This window comes from Bos javanicus, chromosome 18 (genome assembly GCF_032452875.1).
Source record: "Bos javanicus breed banteng chromosome 18, ARS-OSU_banteng_1.0, whole genome shotgun sequence".
Lineage (NCBI taxonomy): Eukaryota > Metazoa > Chordata > Mammalia > Artiodactyla > Bovidae > Bos > Bos javanicus.
In genome coordinates, this window is record NC_083885.1 from 40,199,457 (window position 1) to 40,220,132 (window position 20,676).

Below are 20,676 nucleotides of genomic sequence, written 5' to 3' on the forward strand. Positions count from 1 at the left end.
ATGTTCCTTATGTTGTAGATTCCAATTACTTTTACAATAATAAAAAAAAAAAGCCTACTTTATGAGTCACTGCCTTGGGCATGGCCTGGCATGAAGTAACCAAGGAGGAGCCTTCTCCTGTTGTCCAGGAAAGTGTGAAGGGCATCAGCTTTGGAGCCAGGCTGACTTAGCTCAGCCACTGACTTACTCTAGGAGTTTTATCATCTGAAGACTGAAGACCATCATCATACCTACCTCATCAACCTGTTGTGAGGATTTAACTAGGCAGTCCTTGAAAAGAAAGTAAAAGTATTAGTCCTTTAGTCATGTCCGACTCATTGCCATCCCATGGACTGTAGCCCACCAAGCTTCTCTGTCCATGGACTTCTCCAGGCAAGAATTCTGGAGTGGATAGCCATTCTCTTCTCCAGGGGATCTTCCCAACCCAGGGATCAAACTCAAATCTCCTGCATTGCAGGAAGATTCTTTATCATCTGAGCCACCTGGGTCAGGAAGATCCCCTGGAGAAGGGAGTGGCTACCCACTCCAGTATTCTTGACTGGAGAGTTCCATGGACAGAGGAGTCTGGTGGGCTTAAGTTCATGGGGTTCCAAACAGTCAGACACAACTGAGCAACTAAAACACAGGCAGTCCTTAGAAAGGCCCGACCCTGCTTAGCTTCCGAGATCAGACGAGATCGGGCGCGTTCAGGGTGGTATGGCCGGAGACTAATATAATAGTTGAGAGAGAGTAAGAGGTGCTAATTGTTGGCTACGGTTACTTTATTAGGGCCTGTCTTAGTCCATTTGGGCTGCTAAAACAACTACCGCAGACTGGGTGGCTTAAAACGACAGACGTTTATTTCTTACAGTTTTGGGTAGGCAAGTTGTTCTTAAAGAACCACGGGTGATTCGGCGGATAGCTGCAGGGAGATCCATTGTTCTGGAAGCAGCAGTTCCTTCTGAGAACCTTTAAAAACAGTATAAGTAACTTGAGGTCTCGGCTGTTCGGTTGTGTCTCACCAACGTGCAGCTTAGAACAGGTAGGCCAGTTGGAAGTGTTCTGGGACATAACAGAGGGCTCAGGCAGGCTGCTTTCCGTGTCAGAAAGTGTGTAGGTGCCAGATGGGAGCAGATGATGGTGATGGCAGCGCTGTTGACGGTGATGACAATGATGGAGACTAGAGAAGCAGTGAGCTGGGGGTCAGGGCTGGCCACAGTGGAGGTACGCATCACAGGAGGGCGGGGATAGCAGCCACAGTGGCAGGAGAGGTGCTCGTCCTGCTGCCGCTTGATTTTTAGTGTGTTCACATGCCTCTTCTTCTTGGTATTGGGCAGGGAAAGTTGCCAAATGTACGGGGAACATAGGTGATTGTAGTGCGGCCCCTCAGGCTCCTATCTCCATCCCCTCTACCTAGCCAGCCACTCAGCCTTGCTCATGGACGGGCTGGGGAGGCGGCAGCAGTGGGGGCTGGATCTTGGGCTGCAGTCTGTGAGGATGAGCTCCTCGCCCAGGGCCATGGTCCTGCCATCCCACCTCCTACTCTGCACAGGAGCGTCTCGCTCCGTCTCCATCTCCGTCTCCACCTCCTTGACCAAGGCCGCCATTATCTTTTGTCTGAATGTCTAACACTGTTTTCTGTGCGAGCTTCCTGATTCTTATTTTGTAAAAAAAAAAAAAAATCATATAAAAACAGAGAACATCCCATTGGGTTATATTTTCCATCACTGTTTACGGCATGGTTCACAGGTTTGGGCGTGCTAGGGCTGTTCCCTTCAAATCCCTGCCCCTTTCTACAGCCCAAATGAACTTACTGATCATTTCACTTCCCCATTTAAAACGTTTTAGAAGACTCCCCATTTTCCTGAGGATAAAGTCAGCTCCTTAGTGAGACATACGAGGCCCTTCAGGGTCAAGCCTTCTGCTCCCCGCCCTCCCCTTATTTTGAAAACAAAATGAGAAAATGACCCACAGCCGTTGCTGGTGTCCCATCAGTGCTCCTAGCATGGGTCCAGAGGTCCAGCTGAAGTTCCAGCAATTCAAGGCTGTGAATGTGTGCTGTTTGACAAGACTGATTTCATTGTCAAGGTATTTTCTCCTACAATTATACCTTCTATTTCCATTGCTTTAATTTATAATCTGTGCTACACTAAGCAAACCATACATCTTTACTTGTTAGATCTTATCAGGTGGTTTTTTACATTCCCATTCTTCCTCTCAGCTATCTGACCTACGCTTCTCTCAATTTCTTAAACCACCCTCTTTCCTTCCTTCCTGCCCTTCTTCCAACACTGCACCTCAAAAACTGTCCTAGATTAGATAGCCCCCCCCCAGTTCCTGCTTCTAAATGGAGCAGATTATAATCATCACTTTAAATTACATTAAAAGTAGGCAAATTTCAGAGCCTCTCTGAGCACAAACACAAAGCCTCAGCCACGTTTCCATATTTATTGCCCGGCTTTGTGGTCTTACACTTGCTGATCTTTCCACATTGGGAAGCAAATGACAGACGAAACAGATGGGACTTGCTCAGCACCTTCCCCATCAGCACTCACTCTGCCACATGAGTGGGTGAGGCAGACTGCAGACATGCACACAGGGAAGACAGCCTGCCTTAGCCCTTCATTGTGGCCCAGAAGGCAGATTCCCGCTGGCCACCCATGCTGAGGTGGGACACAACTGCATAGTTGGGACTGTAGGGGATGAGAACCATAACCTCCTCGGCAGCTCAGGGTGCGTGAAGCAGCTCCCACTGAGCCAGGGCAGTGCTCAGAGAAAGGTGTAACCAGCAGCCACAGCACCCAGGGGTGGGCGCATCATCCCAGTGCACCTAGCCTGTGTACCACCAGCCTCTGCTGCTGTCAGTAATTTCAAAAAATATTAAACGTGAGCCAAACAAAACGTACCTGCAGGACCCTTTTATCCAGCCAGTGGCCATTTTCACCCTCTTATATGGATGTTCCCAGAATCCAAGTTTCGATGAATCCGCAAATTAAAAGTCACTGTCTACTACAAGGGTACCCCTCTTTTTCAAGACCTTGTCTGCACCGCAGAGACTTCAGTGGCTGTGCAACATACACCATTCCATCTCCAAATGTGGTCTAAACCATGATACACAGCATTACCTGAAACACCAGCCTGTCCTTTGGGGTTTTGTTTTGATGGAACACTGCATCCAGGTGAAGGGAGACCAGGAAAGAAGAGAGGTGGACTTCTTTTAATTTGTAACACAAAAGATTGCATCGATCATAACTTACCCATGAATTGAAAATAAAATATGGAAAGGGAAATCGCTGAGCCCAAACCAACGTGGCTGACGGACAGTGTCTGACATTCACACAGCCCTGTCACAGCTGAGGGGAGGGCTTCTTTGCTGGCTCCTTCAGCAATCCTGACATGGGCAGCTCTGCAACTGGAGCAGTATTGATTTTCCTTGTTTGCCACACATTCTCTTTTAAAAATAACTGACTCTAATCCTGTTTGGGTCAGCATAACAGGAAAGTAATCATCTGTTCCTGAGAGCAAAATGAAATTTGATCCAAAAAACTCTCCCAACATTCTATTTCAATTCTTCGAAGCAGGTTTTCCATTTTAATGATAAGTTAAAGCCTTCATTATGATGAAGCTTTCTCTGTCTGCTGCCTGTTAGCAGTGGGTCAGCTTTGCTAGTCTCCTTTGTTTGTTTCCAAAAGACCTCTTGCTTCCCCGATGTCCAGGTAGCATTGTCAGCTGAGGTGTTGTTTTTCCTCAGGTCTACAGCTTCGTATTTTTACTTTTCAGATATTCCCATATGCTTTTTTCCCCCATCCAAACCACATCCCAGGGGGTGCAAATTTTGGATGAGAGTGCTGTTATGCGGGGCAGGGACCTGCAGAGTCTCCCCAGAGAGTCTGCTGCCTGGGGTGATTTAATAAATGCTCCGAATCACCCTCTGCTGGTCGTCACTGTCCCGAGCTGGTTAGGCTGAGTGACAGCCCCACATTAATTATCAGCTCCAGCCCTTCACTGTCCTCTGGCCTTTCCTATCCACAATGGGTCCTAAATTTGGCTCTACATTAGAATCAACCTGGGAAGACATTAAACATCTAACTCCTGGGCCCTACTGAGACCTGAAGAATCAGAATTTATCCAAGGATGAGGTTCCGGAGTCTAATGAGCCTCCCAGCACCCAGTCCCTCTGTCCTTTGCCTTTGAATGGTATCATTTCAGCCCAAGATAATGTCAGCCAGAGACACGTGACCTGAAAGGAGCCAAATGGAAAGTTGTGGAAGATAAAAAGAGCTTTTCCACGCTCTTATGAGGCCATCCTGGATGGGGATGGGGGTGGAGGTGGAGGTGCAGAAGAGCCAAATCACCCTGCATGCTGCCTTCCTGTTCTTGTTCAACCATCCATCCATCCATCCATCCAGTCAGACCTGTACTGAGCTCATGCCCTGTATCTAAGACCCTGGGCTTTGTGAGTGGTGAAGAGGAAAGACCTTGAACCCTGCCCTCCAAGAGCTCACAGTGCTTGGGTGGTGCTAGCCCAGTGTTTCCCCAAGAGGAAACCGAACTGGTCTCTCTTCTAGAAAAGAGTAAGCGGGAGTCAACTCAAGTCTTCACCAGGCAAGAAAGTAATGACATTAATTTTTCCCATCATGCTGATTTTTCTAAATGTGGTAGACAAAGCTAGTTTTTAGTTTAATGATACAAGGTTTTCCTTGAAAATAAGCCTACTGATTAACACTATAATGTGCCTTCACTTCATATTCATTTGAATAGTTACAATTTAAAATACTGAATACCAAGTATGGGTGAAGATGTGGGCCAACCAGAACTCTCAGCACTGTGGGTGGTAATGTAAACTGGTGTAAAGTCACCTTGGAAAATGGGCACTTTCCTATAATTTTAAACATACGTATACCATACAACCCAGCAGTTCCCTTTCTTGGAATTTACCTGAGAGGAATGAAAGCATAATGTCCACAGAAAGACATGTACTCATTTGTTCTTAGCAACTTAATTTATAGTATTAAAAGCTGGAAAAAGCCAAGGTGTCTTATCAACAAGATGATGGATAAACACTCTAGTCATCACACATACTGTGGAATACTGCTCAGTGATGAAAAAGAAGAGACTACTGCCCCTTGGAACAGTATAGATGATTCTCAAAACCACTATGCTGAGCAAAAGAAGTCAGACACAAAAGAGTACATATTTAGGATTCCACTTACATGAAACTGTAGGCACAGCTTAATCTACAGTGGTAGAAAGCTGATGAGTGTTCATCTGGAGCCAGGGTTGGGGGTTGCCTGGGCAGAGGCACAAGGGAACTTCTCAAGATGATGAACATTTTAAGTGCGGTGTACATTAATAAGGCAATGATTATACTGGGAAGGTGTATATATACATGCAAAAATTCATCAAACTGTATGTTTAAAGTGAGTGCATTGTGAATGTTAGCTATACCTCAATAAAATGGATTTATTAGGTGACACTCAACAAGGCAGAAATCATGAAGTCAGAGGGTAGTGGAACTTCTGAAGTTTAGGAAATGGCACTCAGGTGAAGTGGACAGTATCCTAAAAAACGTGCACGTGAAATGCTGTGAAACTTCAGAGGAAGATGGGAAGTGGTGGGAGCTTCATAAAACAGATAACATTTCTCCTGAACCTTTTAAGAAAAACGTAGACAGCAGATGGGGTCAGAATGAATATCTAAGTGAAATTGGGTTGAAATTAATATAAGGGCCTGAGATGGGAGAGGGGAGGTATCCTTAAAAAAGCCCCTGCACCCTGGGAAAACTAAGAATGGGGGTGACCCCACCACTCTGGCCTTTGTGAGGTCCATTCCATAAAAACTGAACATAAGACCTGGACATAAGGCCTTTAGTACCAGCTGGTGCGGTCACCCGCTTTCTCCCTCGGCCCTTGGGGGCTCTGAGAACTGGAGTGGTGACAAAGCAAACTGGCCAGGCCAGGACCAGGGTGCGGCATGCAAGCCACCCAGAGCAAGCATGGTGGGAGGCAGGGCCCCACAGAGGCTAAGCCCTCACTAGCAGGACTTGAGAGTGCGTGCCTCACAACCTGACCCTGCTTTCTGCTCAGCCGGGAGCAGGAGCCTGAGTGACTCATTAATACCTAGCTGTGCCTGCGTGCCCCTGCAGGCCATGCACTGTGTTAGAGGGCGTATTAGATCCAAGTCCCCAGCGAGCTCACAGTCTAGCAGGAAGGGGGAGAACAGTGTGTGAGGGGAAGCCCGGAGGCCACGGGTTCTCAGAGAAAAGACACTTGACGCATACTGGAAGGGGCTGATCAGCAAACTTTTGGAGAAAGTGAAACCTGTTATGAAGTGAGGAAGGTCAGTCCAAGAGAGGGGTGGGGCAGTCCCATCTCAACCTACCTGGTCTAGGAGTTAAGAGTTTGGCCTCCAAGAAAGAGCCTACCAGGCACTGACCTGCAACAGCTGATGTGACTGTGTTCCCCCATCCACCCTATGTTTTGTAGGTTTGCGCTGTCCCAGGGGGAGTCCACCCCAGTAACCTTGGCATCTGGCAGCTCGGCTGCAGTCCCAGCAATAGAGTCCCCTGAGATCGACCTAAGTGATTTTGTTAAGTAAGTGCAAACTCAAAGCCACAGTGTGTTTCTCTATAGCGTTCTTTTCTCCACACTGAATTATATTCTTGAACTCATTCTTCATGTCCTTCATTTATTCTTCCAGTTTAATGAGCGCCTCCTCTGTGTTAGAGTCTTTGCTGGGCATCTATCTGGGATCCAGAGTTAAAAATCATCTCTGCTCTTAGAAAGTATAGCCTCCTGATTCCTGAGGGATGTTGCCTTCTCCATCTGCCTAAGGTCTGCAGCCAGGGTCAGGTCAACTTTATTTAGAAGGCAGAGAAGGATGTGACAATTGGCCAAACCTGGTAGTCTCACAATAAAAATGTGCTAATAAATGATGAAGCTTAACATTGAGCACTCGGGGGCACATCCAAATTGTCTGAAGGGTTGCCTGAGCTTTTGAGAACTTCTGTAAGTCAGATAAGGCCCTCATAGGCCAGGAAAAAAGGGTTGGGGCCTCTAGAAAACTGGCCAGTTTGATGCTGTAGACTGGGTGTTTGGCGGCAGGGAGTAACAGAGCGCTGACCAGCTTGAGAAAAGTGTCTCTTGAGTGAGAACCTCACTTATTCTTTGGGGTGCAGCAGAGGAGAGAGGAAGACAGGGCCATCATGCAGCTGAAGACTGTGTTGTGATGGTGGCTGAATGAGTGATTCTCCACATTTCATTAAACTCCCTAGGACTATCATTGTGGATGAAGATGTCGGATGTGAAGAAAGAGAAAACAAAAAAGCACAAGTGCCCCCCCTGGCCATCTCAGACGTACGGTTTCCTTTCTCTGGGGCGAGTGGGCTATGAATCTTTTTCCAGGTCACTTCCCAACCAAACACCCACAGAACCATCACCTCAGTGACAACCCAGACACCTCAGCACATAGACTTTCTCTGTAACGGAAAAGCCAGTTACCCCTGACCTTGGGCATCATGCATTCTTCCCAGCCCCTAGATAGAGGCTACAAAAGGAGAACTGTCTTACATGGTTTAAAAAAAAAAAAAACAGGAAGAAAGTTTATAAATTCGTACTCTTAAATTCTCCTTCTAGAATGATGGCCTAAGGAAATAATCAGGAATACAATACAACATGTATATTGTATATACATAGATGTATATACAAAGATGTATGTTAAAACACTTTAGAAATAGCAAAAAAAAAAATTTGAGAAAGTAAATTGCTTTGTGTCCATGATGATCTGCAATCTTTTAAAATAGGATTTGTCTCTATAGTGGCAGAGTTGGGGGAAGCAAGCATTTTCACACTTTGTAGATAGGGGTGTGAATTAGTGGAGCCTTTATGACAGGCAGTTTCACAGGTGTATCAAAATTTAATGGACAAAGAAATGGCAACCCACTCCAGTATTCTCACCTGGAAAATCCCATGGATAGAGAAGCCTGGCAGTATACACCATGGGGTTGCAAAGAGTCGGACATCACTTAGTGACTGAGCACATCAAAATTTAAAATACACGGTTCCTCTACTACAGTACTATTCTACACATATACTTTTAGGTTTGCATAATGACAGGTAACTATCCTTGTACATAGCAGCTTTATTGGAAAGAGGAAGAAAGTTGGAAACGACTTAATTCTCCCAATGAGAGACTGGTTGAATATATTATATTTGCACAAGGCAATATGATGAAGTCCTTTTTTTAGAAAATGAGAGCTTTTTTTTTTCTTTTAATTGATTTTGAGAAATCCCTGATAGTGGAGGTGATGGAATTCCAGTTGAGCTCTTTCAAATCCTGAAAGATGATGCTGTGAAAGTGCTGTACTCAATATGCCAGCAAATTTGGAAAACTCAGCAGTGGCCACAGGACTGGAACACCTGTTACTCCAGGTGTTTCTTGACTTCCTACTTTTGCATTCCAGTCCAAAGATGGCCGATAAAGGTCAGAAATGGTATAGACCTAACAGAAGCAGTAGATATTAAGAAGAGGTGGCAAGAATACACAGAAGAACTGTACAAAAAGATCTTCATGACCAAGATAATCACGATGGTGTGATCACTCACCTAGAGCCAGACATCCTGGAATGTGAAGTCAACTGGGCCTTAGAAAGCATCACTACAAACAAAGCTAGTGGAGGTGATGGAATTCCAGTTGAGCTATTTCAAATCCTGAAAGATGATGCTGTGAAAGTGCAGTACTCAATATGCCAGCAAATTTGGAAAACTCAGCAGTGGCCACAGGCCTGGAAAAGGTCAATTTTCATTCCAATCCCAAAGAAAGGCAATGCCAAAGAATGCTCCAACTACCACACAATTGCACATGCTAGTAAAGTAATGCTCAAAATTCTCCAAGCCAGGCTTCAGCAGTATGTGAACTGTGAACTTTCTGATGTTCAAGCTGGTTTTAGAAAAGGTGGAGGAACCAGAGATCAAATTGCCAACATCTGCTGGATCATCAAAAAGCAAGAGAGTTCCAGAAAAACATCTATTTCTGCTTTATTGACTATGCCAAAGCCTTTGACTGTGTGGATCACAATAAACTGTGAAAATTCTGAAAGAGATGGGAATCCCAGACCACCTGACCTGCCTCTTGAGAAACCTGTATGCAGGTCAGGAAGCAACAGTTAGAACTGGACATGGAACAACAGACTGGTTCCAAATAGGAAAAGGAGTACGTCAAGGCTGTATATTGTCACCCTGCTTATTTAACTTATATGCAGAGTACATCACGAGAAACGCTGGACTGGAAGAAGCACAAGCTGGAATCAAGATTGCCGGGAGAAATATCAATAACCTCAGATATGCAGATGACACCACCCTTATGGCAGAAAGTGAAGAGGAACTAAAAAGCCTCTTGATGAAAGTGAAAGTGGAGAGTGAAAAAGTTGGCTTAAAGCTCAGCATTCAGAAAATGAAGATCATGGCATCTGGTCCCATCACTTCATGGGAAATAGATGGGGAAACAGTGGAAACAGTGTCAGACTTTATTTTTGGGGGCTCCAAAATCACTGCAGATGGTGATTGCAGCCATGAAATTATTAGATGCTTACTCCTTGGAAGGAAAGTTATGACCAACCTAGATAGCATATTCAAAAGCAGAGACATTATTTTGCCAACAAAGGTCTGTCTAGTCAAGGCTATGGTTTTTCCAGTGGTCATGTATGGATGTGAGAGTTGGACTGTGAAGAAAGCTGAGCGCTGAAGAATTGATGCTTTTGAAGTGTGGTGTTGGAGAAGACTCTTGAGAGTCCCCTGGACTGCAAGGAGATCCAGCCAGTCCATTCTGAAGGAGATCAGCCCTGGGTGTTCTTTGGAAGGAATAATGCTAAAGCTGAAACTCCAGTACTTTGGCCACCTCATGTGAAGAGTTGACTCATTGGAAAAGACCCTGATGCTGGGAGGGATTGGGGGCAGGAGGAAAAGGGGACGACAGAGGATGAGATGGCTGGATGGCATCACTGACTCGATGGATGTGAGTCTGAGTGAACTCCGGGAGTTGGTGATGGACAGGGAGGCCTGGCGTACTGCGATTAATGGGGTTGCAAAGAGTCGGACACGACTGAATGACTGAACTGAACTGAACTGATACATTAAGTAAAAATACTACATTTTCTGTTTTTTAAAGTATTTTAAATTATGCTTGTAAAGAATATTTAGTCATATGGGAAGGTGTCAGTCATGCTATAATGTTAACTGAAAAATCAGAATATAAATGTATATACTCACACTGTGCACACACACATGTATATTTAAATCTGCAGAATAACCTAATGATTGATTTGTATTTTGATCTTTTAACCTTTCTATGTATTTTTAAGATGTCATAGAAAAAAATTTTTTTATTTTTAAACTTTACATAATTCTACTAGTTTTGCCAAATATCAAAATTTAAGAATATAGAAAAATGAAAGCAAAAATTTTCAAAATCCCACCATTCATAGAAAAACTTTAGCATTTACCCTCCCAGATATCTCTATTTGCATATGAAAATCTGAGTTAATTTATACACACTCACACTTGCAGGTGTGATACCTAGGCATATGTAATGTCACACATATGAGATGAAATGGTTGCATGGCATCACCAACTCGATAGACATGAGTTTGAGTAAGCTCCAGGAGTTGGTGATGGACAGGGAAGCCTGGCCTGCTGCAGTCCATGGGGTCTCAAAGAGTCGGACACAACTGAGTTACTGAACTGAACTAAATATTACACAAATGGAACTGCATTTTTACTGATGATATCAGTAATGCACGTCATCCTTGGTTCCTAAATGCACACTGCATCATCCTCCACAGATAGAGGTACCACACACACTTCACTTAAAGCGACCCCCCTACCTGCCTAGTGATAGGCCTTTAGTTTACTTCCAGAGTTTTGCTCTTATAAATAACACTGCAGTAAACATCCTTGTACATACATCTTGGACGCTTGCCCAGTGATCTCGGGATGGGGGGCGGTGGGCAGGGGATGGGTGGGGGGCAGGGGGCAGGTGGGAGGGGAAAGGTGCTATTTTAAAATATATGCAACCTACTTCATTTTTCTGTCAGTGAAGGGGAGAAGCACACTGATGACAAATTATGAATGCTTACAAGTTTTTCCTCACACCTCGAATCCCTAGGGATCGAGAATGAACTCCGCTGAAACGGAAAGAATAGAGGTGAACCAGAGCCACAGGGAGTTTCAGGAATCCCCATGGAGCTTTGAGCGGGATGAAATGTTTTCCATTGGGGTAGAAGAAGTAAGTTAACACCTCATGGGCCCTAAAGTCATCTGATATTAACTCTTTTTACTGAGCACCTGCCCCCAAGTTAGAAATTGAAAATTTCCCAAGCACCATTACTGCCTTATCATCATATATTTTCAGAGTGCTGAGTTAGTCACCTTTCATAGAATCAAGCAAGGTAAAGTGAGGAGTCAGTCTGTAAGCTGGCTGAACTTTAGCCTACCCTTTGCAGAAGACCTTCCTGTGGAATGACTTTCTCTGCAGGTGTTTGATATTTTGCCCCTCTACGGAGTGCTGCGGCCACACAGTAGCCACCAGATATCATTCACCTTCTATGGACACTGTGACATCATTGCACAGGCTAAGGCTCTGTGCGAAGTGGAAGGAGGACCCACCTATGAGATCATACTAAGGGGAGAGGCCTCCCTGGTCAACTACTCCTTTGACACCAAGGATATTAACTATGGATTACAGGTATTGCCAGCCATTGGGAGGAGATTTTTCTGGGTTTGCCTTCAATATTGGTCATAGTCCTTGTGCTGTCATCTCTCCTGGAACCTCAGTCTTCATAGTCTCACCATCACCCCTGTCCTTGATCCCTAATCTGCTTCCTAACCCTGATCATCCTTCTACTGCCAACCACGTGCCAGACATTTTCACTTTGCTTTTCTTATTTTATCCTCAAATTCTGCATGTTAGACCCTAAAATTTGGATCTTTATTCTCAATCCAAAAGCCCATTCCAGGCTCTTTATTTCTTTCCGTAGGACTCCTCCTTTCTCAGCCCCTTGAGTTTACGACCTCTACGGAATTTTCCACTGCACTCTGTCCCTTGCCTCCCCACATCCTTACACCCTCCAGGGTTTGTTTCTTCATCAAGCATAATTCTTCTGAGCTGGTTTTCCTTTCCCGTCACCAATACAGTTTTCACACTCCAGGATCTCATCAAGCTATGCCTAAATTACTACTCAGACTATGATGTGTATACGAATCACCTGGAGTCCTGTTCAAGTGCAGATTCTGATTCAGTAGGTCCATGATGGAGCCTGAGACTCTGCATTTCTAACAAGCTCCCAGGTGATGTCGACGCTGCTGGTCCACGGACCCATGAGAAAAGGGATTACAGTGCATTCCTGGCTTCTACCTATAACCCATCTAAATATCACTGTCAGGTAGATTTCCCCCAGATTACATTTTCATGCCATCAATCCCTGAACAGTTAATCCCAGCCGCGTTTGGAAAATCAGCATAGAGATGAAAACATTGTTCTGTGGTCAGAAGAACTGGGAGGTTATCTTACTTTTACTTCCTACTGACTGTGACTGTCACCTAACCTCTCAAAGTCTCAGCACCCCTCACCTATAAAATGGGAATGGGGTAGCAATTCCTATTTCACCAAGCAGTTATGGTTTCTTTAGTGTCTGGTCCGTACTCTGCCTGGATCGGAGAATGCGTTCAATCGTGAGTTACTCTGTGGATCAGAGCCAGGTTCCTCCACCTGAGTAAGGGTATCCTAAGTCCCTCTATTAATTGATGTTCCCTATATATTGAACTTTATTTCTCATGATTTCCCATTATAAACCATTTATTCATTTATAGTCAGACTGGTTTACCCACTAGCCCTAATGCACCCCAGCCCTTCCTGCCTCCCTCTTTCCTGTTGTATTATCCCTTTCATTTTCCACTCTGCCAACTCCAAACTCACACATACTGTAAGACCCAGCTCAGCTCCATCCCTCTGTTACCTTCCTCCTACACTACATTCTCTTGGCTATACTTAAGTATAGTCTTTGCCATAATATAATAATATAATTTACTTTCTAAATCTTGCTTTGGAATAATTGTCAATTCTATGTCTGTACAGCTTCTCTTCCCAGTTAGAATTAGTGTTATGTACTCAGATACTGTATCTCCTACCAAATTTTAATAGGGATTAGACTCCCCATTATATAGCAACTGCAACGGCACCCCACTCCAGTACTCTTGCCTGGAAAATCCCATGGATGGAGAAGCCTGGTAGGTTGCAGTCCATGGGGTCGCTGAGGGTCGGACACAAGTCGCTGAACGACTTCACTTTCACTTTTCACTTTCCTGCATTGGAGAAGGAAATGGCAACCCACTCCAGTGTTCTTGCCTGGAGAATCCCAGGGGCGGGGGAGCCTGGTGGGCTGCCGTCTCTGGGGTCACACAGAGTTGGACACGACTGAAGTGACCTAGCAGTAGTAGCAGCAGCAGCATGTATTATTACTGAATTGCATGTGTACATGTATATTAATAAGTTAAAGACTGTGCTGAAAATCAAATTCACCCAACACCTATTGACACTTTGTGTATCATGTTGACTAAATAGAATTCTCTTTCACTCCTTATCTCCAAGGTCTTCTGGGTGATTGGTTCTGGCTCAGCTCAGAGTACTTCCTTTGAACCAGCTAGTTCTTGCCCTTGTTTATTCTAAGAGCCCCTTACGTGGCTTCAGTTTGTGATTATTGGACCTTTTGGATTGTGTTAGCAAAATCTCAGGAAAAAGAACATGTCTGGCCTATTACTCCCATGTCTCTCTGTAAAAATAGAAACATTCACTCTAGAATTCTGAACTCAAATCTTATCCAAATCTTCTTAATGTAAAAAAGCTTACTTTAAGATCTTCTAATATTAATTCCTTGTGGTAAAGAAACAGAGGTCTAGGGACGTTACCCACAGCTGTACTAAACTAAATTAGTTGTTAGAAGACCTAAGACTAGAGCCAGACTGCAGGGTCCAGTGCTCCTCCCACCCAGTAGGCACCTGGTTGTGATACTAAAATGTGGATTGGCCCTCATCTACTCCCTGGAGGAGGGCACGGCAACCCACTCCAGTATTTTTGCCTGGAGAATCCCATGGACAGAGCAGCCTGGCGGGCTACAGTCCGTGCAGTCTCAAAGAGTCAGACACAACTGAACCAACTCAGTACACAGCACACACCTCATGGAAAATGAAATACATGTATGTGAGGCATGCTTGTCTATCCACCTTGGTCAGAATGATGCCAGAATCTCAGAGGGTGGGCGGCAGGGGAGTCACTCATCTCTTTTTTCTCCTCTCGAGCTGTTTGACCTGGTCACAGAGAAAGAAATCACTCTCAAGAACACTGGGAAAGTTGGCTTTGAGTTCAGGGTTCTGACTGACCCCCAGTCTTCAGCAGACAACCTTCTACCAGGAGTGCCACTCATCCAGCCTCTCTCAGTAAGTAGCCTACCCCACACCCACCCATGACAGCCACCAATCATGGTAGGAGGGGCCCAAACTCAAACCTGTAAGCCACACCCTAGAGTATATAAAATGGTATATAACAATATATAAAGTTTCATTTTATACATTTTTTATTTCTGTGTTATTGAAGACACAAGATTTAATGACTATTAAATGTTCTTCCTGGACTGTATATTTTATCTATTTTAAATAATCACTTTCTTCCCTTTTAATGCTTTTTACTTTGAATTCTTCTTTGTTTATTAATATTAATTCACAATATTAACATCGCATCTTTTAAAGTAGCACAGTAGCTGTCTTTCACAAGGTTTGGTATGTTGTTTATACTGTGATTTGGCTCTCTACATTTTATAGCAATCATGACTGTATCTTTTTCTTGGTTATATGTTCATTCCATCATTCTGGCTTCCCTGGTAGCTCAGCTGGTAAAGAATCTACCTGCAATGTAGGAGACCCTGGTTTGATTCCTGGGCTGGGAAGATCCCTTGGAGAAGGGATAGGCTACCCACTCCAGTGTTCTTGGGTTTCCATGGTGGCTCAGACAGTAAAGAATCTGCCTGTAATGCAGGAAACCTGGGTTCAGTCCCTGGGTTGGGAAGATCCCCTGGAGGAAGGCTTGGCAACCCATTCCAGTATTCTTGCCTGGAGAATCCCCATGGACAGAGGAGCTTGGCAGGCTCCAGTATTCTTACCTGGAGAATCCCCGTGGAGAGAGGAGCTTGGCAGGCTCCAGTATTCTTACCTGGAGAATCCCCGTGGAGAGAGGAGCCTGGTGGGTTACAGTCCATGGGGTTTGCAAAGAGTCAGACATGACTGAGCGACTAAGTACACAGCACACCTTCATTCTGAGGACCTGTGTCTTTCATTTCTTATCTCTTAAAGTATTGCTTCTACCCTGCTTTCTCTAGTCTTTCTCTAGTCTGCTAAAGCAAACGTTAGACATATGTTGGACCTTCTCACTCTGTCCATGTTTCTTAACCTATATTTCACATGTGTGTCTCTTTACTCTTTATCTCTCTATACTGTTTTCTATATAACTACCTCAGCTCTTTCAGTTACCTAATTTTCTTTTCAATTGAGTATAATCTGTTTAACCCTACTCTCTTAATTTCAGAAATTCCATCTGATTCACCACTTTCACTTGGGATTTTAATTTCTTCATTTATCACTAGTCATTTTGTACATTCTTTTAAGTTTTTCTAATTGAGTTATTATTATTCCTATTTATGTGACTGTTGACTCTCTTTCATTATCAATGCTTTCCCTGTATGATTTATAATGTTTGGCTTGGGGTCATCTTTAGCTGAGAGTGTTCTCCCTGGGAGAGCCTCATTCACCCTGGATTGTAATGTGATGCTACCAAGAGTGTTGCATTTGTTTTTGCCAGGTACCTCAAGGGGTCAGATTTTGAGTTAATATTTTGACCTGGATTAACCACAGTGATCTGTCAGTGTACGTTAAGACTCCATAAGTTTGCACGACTCAGGCTTTTTCTTATCTTCATTCTCTAATTTTTCCTCAAAGAATATACATCCATTGTAACATCAAAAGACAATAAAATATGTTTAAAAATTATTAGAGGCCCCTTCAAAGATGACTTTTAAAGCACTTCTAAATAACTTGAATCTATAATAGCATTTTCCCCAGTTTATATTCTAGGCTGATTTGCCTTTTCTGGTAGTTTTTTACCATAAAATTCTCCCACTTTTATTTTCTGATTACTGACCTAGAGGTTTTATTTTGTGACCTTATTGACAATTTTAAAGATTTATTATATGATATTTGATGTATGTAGAAGATATCCATATCACATGTGTTTGACTTATAGCACATAATAAAAAAATGAGTACCCCACCTACCACCCATCTTCAGACTCAGGACATCACTAATATATTTGAAATCACTTGTGTGTTGGTGCATGCACTTCAACATACGACAATCTACCCAGGCTCTTTTTGTCTCTCATACTCCTTCTGGCTACCCCTGGGCCTGCAACCACTAGTCTGAATTTCATGTTTGTCGTTTTCTTTGTAAAATACAGTTCTATTGCATATGCATGCATCTTTACATCAAGTACTTTTAGTTTATTAATTTATCAAAACTTCTAAGCACCTGCAATGACCAGGTATTTTTCTAGAACTTGTAGTCGAATAGTAAACGAAACATACAGATATACCTGCCCTCATGGAGATTTCATTTTATGGGATTTTGCTTTATCTTGAGCTTTATAAAAATGTCATCAGTACCTGTAATTTGTGCAATTTTCCCCCTAATATTTTGTTTTTAAGGCTACATTGTTGCATGTAGCTATAGTTCATTTATTTTCACTAATGTACATTACTCATTTTGTAACTGCTACATGGAAGGTAGTTTTCCTTTTCCCTGTCAAAACACATTTGGGGATTTCCGCCCCCCGCAAGTTTCACTGTTAAATAATTCTGCTACAGATACTCTTGTACCTGTGTCCCCGCCAACAGGCGGAAGAGTTTTCACAGAGAATTTTCCTAGGAGTGAAATTTTGAGGTCATAGGCTATGCATTTGTTCAACTTTATAAGGAGATGCTAACACAGTTTTCATGGTGATTTTTCCTGTGAAAAATCTGGTGATTTCCCACCGGATTTAAATGAGTTTCTTTTGGTTCATAGTCTCACTGAAATTTGGCAAAGTTTGCCAATCTTATGGTTAAAATTTTTTTCATTATGATCTTGATTTTCACTTCCCTGATTACTTATGAGAATAAGCAGCTTTCACTGTGTTGACTTGCTGTTCCGGTTTCCTCTTTTATGAAATGCCTGCCCATATGTGCTTCCTATTTTTCTATTGTCTGTCCTTTTCTCACATCTGCAATAGGAATGAATCTTGGGAGAGGAAACCAAGATTCCTCTCTATGAGGACACTGTGAGTGGACACTATGGCATACACTAAGCCCTTGGGATTATTCAGTGCATCAAACCACTGGAAGCAAGAGTCTATTGTAAATTTTACTTAAAGTTCTCTCTGATCTTTCTGCCGCATAGGGTTTTATCAGTTCCCATAAAGAGCAAGTATTGAAGGTTTATTACTTACCTGGAGTGCCTGAGATCTTTCAAAGAAGTTTCCAGATACAGATTGCCCACCTGGACCCAGAAAATATTACTCTGAGTGGAGAGGGAATCTTTCCCCGAATCTGCCTCGATCTCCCCAGGAACCTCAAAGGTACTTCTACCCCCTGTAATATTTCCCCACTGGATGACAAGACGCATTTTAGCTGCTCATCAAGAGTGCTGGCAGTCTGCATTATTTGTTTGGCAGTCCTCCTTTTGTGTTATTCCTCAGTTGCAAAACACATCAAGAAATTTACAATCTAAGAATTTAAGAAATAAGATCCTTAAGATTTTGTTTAATTGCATCAATTTCTGTATTTTATGTGCATTTAAAAACTGCAGTAAGTTGAATGGGGTTAATCTTGTCTAATATTAAGTAAATGAGTCTGTAGACTGTGATCTCCCCAAACTAAAAAGTACAGTACTTGGAATTGTGTTCTTTATGGTTGTAGTGTTGGTAAAGCACTAATATGCAGAAAATAAAGGAATTACACAGTGCAAGAAAAAAAAAGAAAAAAAAAAAAAGAGTTGAAGCTGACTGGATGACCTGAGATAAGTGCAATAAGATATGTCCACCACAGTCCCAGATTAAGACGTTTGGCCAATTTCACCATTATTAAATTACAGAGTGATGAGGACTTCGTACTTCCAAATGCCTTTTCTTCCATGGCATGTTCCTTCCAGCTGCACTGTCTCCCTGAGTTGTCACTCACGGTTGGCCATTGAGAAGGCTACGGCTAATTTTACTGCAAGGAGTACAATTCTCAAAATATAAACTGTAAAGAGAAGCAACCAAGGTTCCAACCCCTTATGCTGGCATTACTCAGTTTGGGCTAATTTAGACTGTTTTTTTTTTTTTTTTTTTAAGACTGTTATTAATTGTCTGCCCACATCCCTAGCCAAGGCTTTTCTGGGCAACATCCAACTCTTGGAGCCATCACTGTGTACCAGAGTACTTCTGTCTTAGCAGATTCTGAAGCTCAACTAAGCAGCTTTTTGAGCCATGGACTGACTCTGGCTTTTTCTTCCTGACATGGGCTGCAGGATGAGGAGTCAAGAGAAACTTTTCACTCTTCAAGTTCCTTGAAACCCACATTACCTAAGCAGCTTCAGACTAAGCTCTCCCACCTCAGCCTTTCCTCCTATCCCACTCCCCAAAGTCACTAACTCACCTGTTGATTCATTATATCCCAATTGTCTGCTTCCTGAAAATATGAGCACAAATATTAGTAAATCTAAGACCATGTTACTCTCTACCATCTAGAGTTCCAACCAGACATAGGTTAGTCCAGCTCCACATACAATTTCAAGAAGGAAATCCTTTGCCTCATGGCTGAAAACTGGATGCCAATCTGGCCTCTTTATGGCAGTACACATGTTTAACCAATACAGAGCTTTAAAATAATTTAAATCTGAGCATTAGTTGGGTTTTCTCTGCTCCAGTTCACCACAGCCTCAGCACTTCCTATGATTTCACAGAAGGCACTTTAATTACTTTGTCTACTTGGGCATTTGAATTTGTGCTAGCTTACTGGTGAACTTGGGTGTCTGACATTTCTCCGGCCGTTGCCCATCCTCCCTGATTCGGGGGGGACTGTAGCTTATTTAGTTGTAGTTAAAGCAACTTGAATCAAATATATTCTTTTAGTTAATAAATAATCAACAAACATGAAGACCAACCTAAGGGTGACCATCCATCTGGGTTTGTCCAACATGGAGAGGTTTCTCAAGTGGTACAGCCATCTGTGCTTAAACTGGAAAAATATCAAGAAAACTGGGATCCAGTTGGTCACCCCATAACTGCCTCAGGATGTTACTGCCATAAAGTTCTTGAGAACTAGACGGTAGCTCACTAAAGCATAATGCTATAAACTTCAGTGAGGTCTCTGGTACAAAATATCCTCTAAAGCAGAGAAAACATGGTAGGCGAGGTATCACAAAGTTCACTTCCCCTCTCATTTTATTGACCCTGAGCTTAGAATCTATGTTTTAGGCATAATTCGTATATTTCTAGCCATCCAGATTTACTTCTAATTCCAATCCCCACAGGATGTGAAAAATATGAAATCTTCTTAAATCAGGCCAGAAAAAACCTAGAGAAAGAGTACAATAAATGTGAAACTCTGTATCACTTAGAGACACCAGAGGAGACTGTGCCTGATGATTCTTCTGAGGTAAGATTGGCCTTACTCTGCACAGAAACTAGATTCACAGGAAGCTGCAAGGAAAAAAAAAAAAGTTTTTCCCAATGGTAACATCTTATGTAACTATAGAACCATATAGAAACCAGAAAACTGACGTTAGTACACGCCACAGAGCTTATTCAGATTTCATCAGTTTTATATGTACTCATGTGTCTGTCTGCATGTCTACATGTGTATGCATATCTGTATGTGTGTGCGATTCTACCCACTTTTTCCATGTATAGCTTTGTGTAAATACCACCACAATTAAAACACAGAAGTGTTTCATCTCCTAAGTATCCCTTGTGCTTGTTAAGGGCAAATAGAATTACAAACAAACTCTCTTTCCAACCCACAAAATCCCTCCATGAAGAAAGAATCCAACTTTATTATTGATAAGCATTAAAGTAGAAAGTGCTCCATGTTTCTGCTGATCTGCTAAGAGATTGCAAAGACAGAAAGAAATCTCTGTCTTTCATGGAGCCAAGCAGATACAATCCCACTATATATAACCCATTATATGCATGTTCTCAAAGTAAACAGTAACTAGTCCTTAAGAACTATAACTAGTCCTCGGGTAAGAGGACTAGACAGCACCATTTGTCACACTTACTTCATGCTGAACTCACATGGTAATTGGAATGACCATCTGTGTTAGCTAATTGGCTTTACCCAAAGGGAAAACAAACCTCTTGTGTTTTTATGATAGAGTCCTCTGAAGTTGGACTCTGTGCCCCCACGGAAACCGGGAGATGGGGCTTTGTATTCCTTGACGGTGACACAGAGGTGTCAAACCACGTCAAAGAGGTGGTTCCCAGGTCCTTGAGAAAGACACTCCTGGGTTATGAAGCTGACAAAAAGCTTACCCTCTAAAAATATTTATATATATATATTTTATAAGAGATAAAGAAAGAACT

At 42.9% G+C, this 20,676-nt stretch overlaps 1 protein-coding gene across 1 annotated transcript in view; it reads left to right on the top strand.

Annotated features, from left to right (window-relative positions):
• Positions 1 to 20,676, top strand: part of HYDIN (HYDIN axonemal central pair apparatus protein) — a 465,600-nt gene that overhangs the window by 349,886 nt on the left and 95,038 nt on the right. The window contains 7 exon segments of the mRNA XM_061387844.1: positions 6,465 to 6,572; positions 7,253 to 7,334; positions 11,140 to 11,259; positions 11,509 to 11,718; positions 14,328 to 14,465; positions 17,511 to 17,688; positions 19,626 to 19,750. Coding sequence (XP_061243828.1) covers positions 6,465 to 6,572; positions 7,253 to 7,334; positions 11,140 to 11,259; positions 11,509 to 11,718; positions 14,328 to 14,465; positions 17,511 to 17,688; positions 19,626 to 19,750 — 961 coding nt within the window.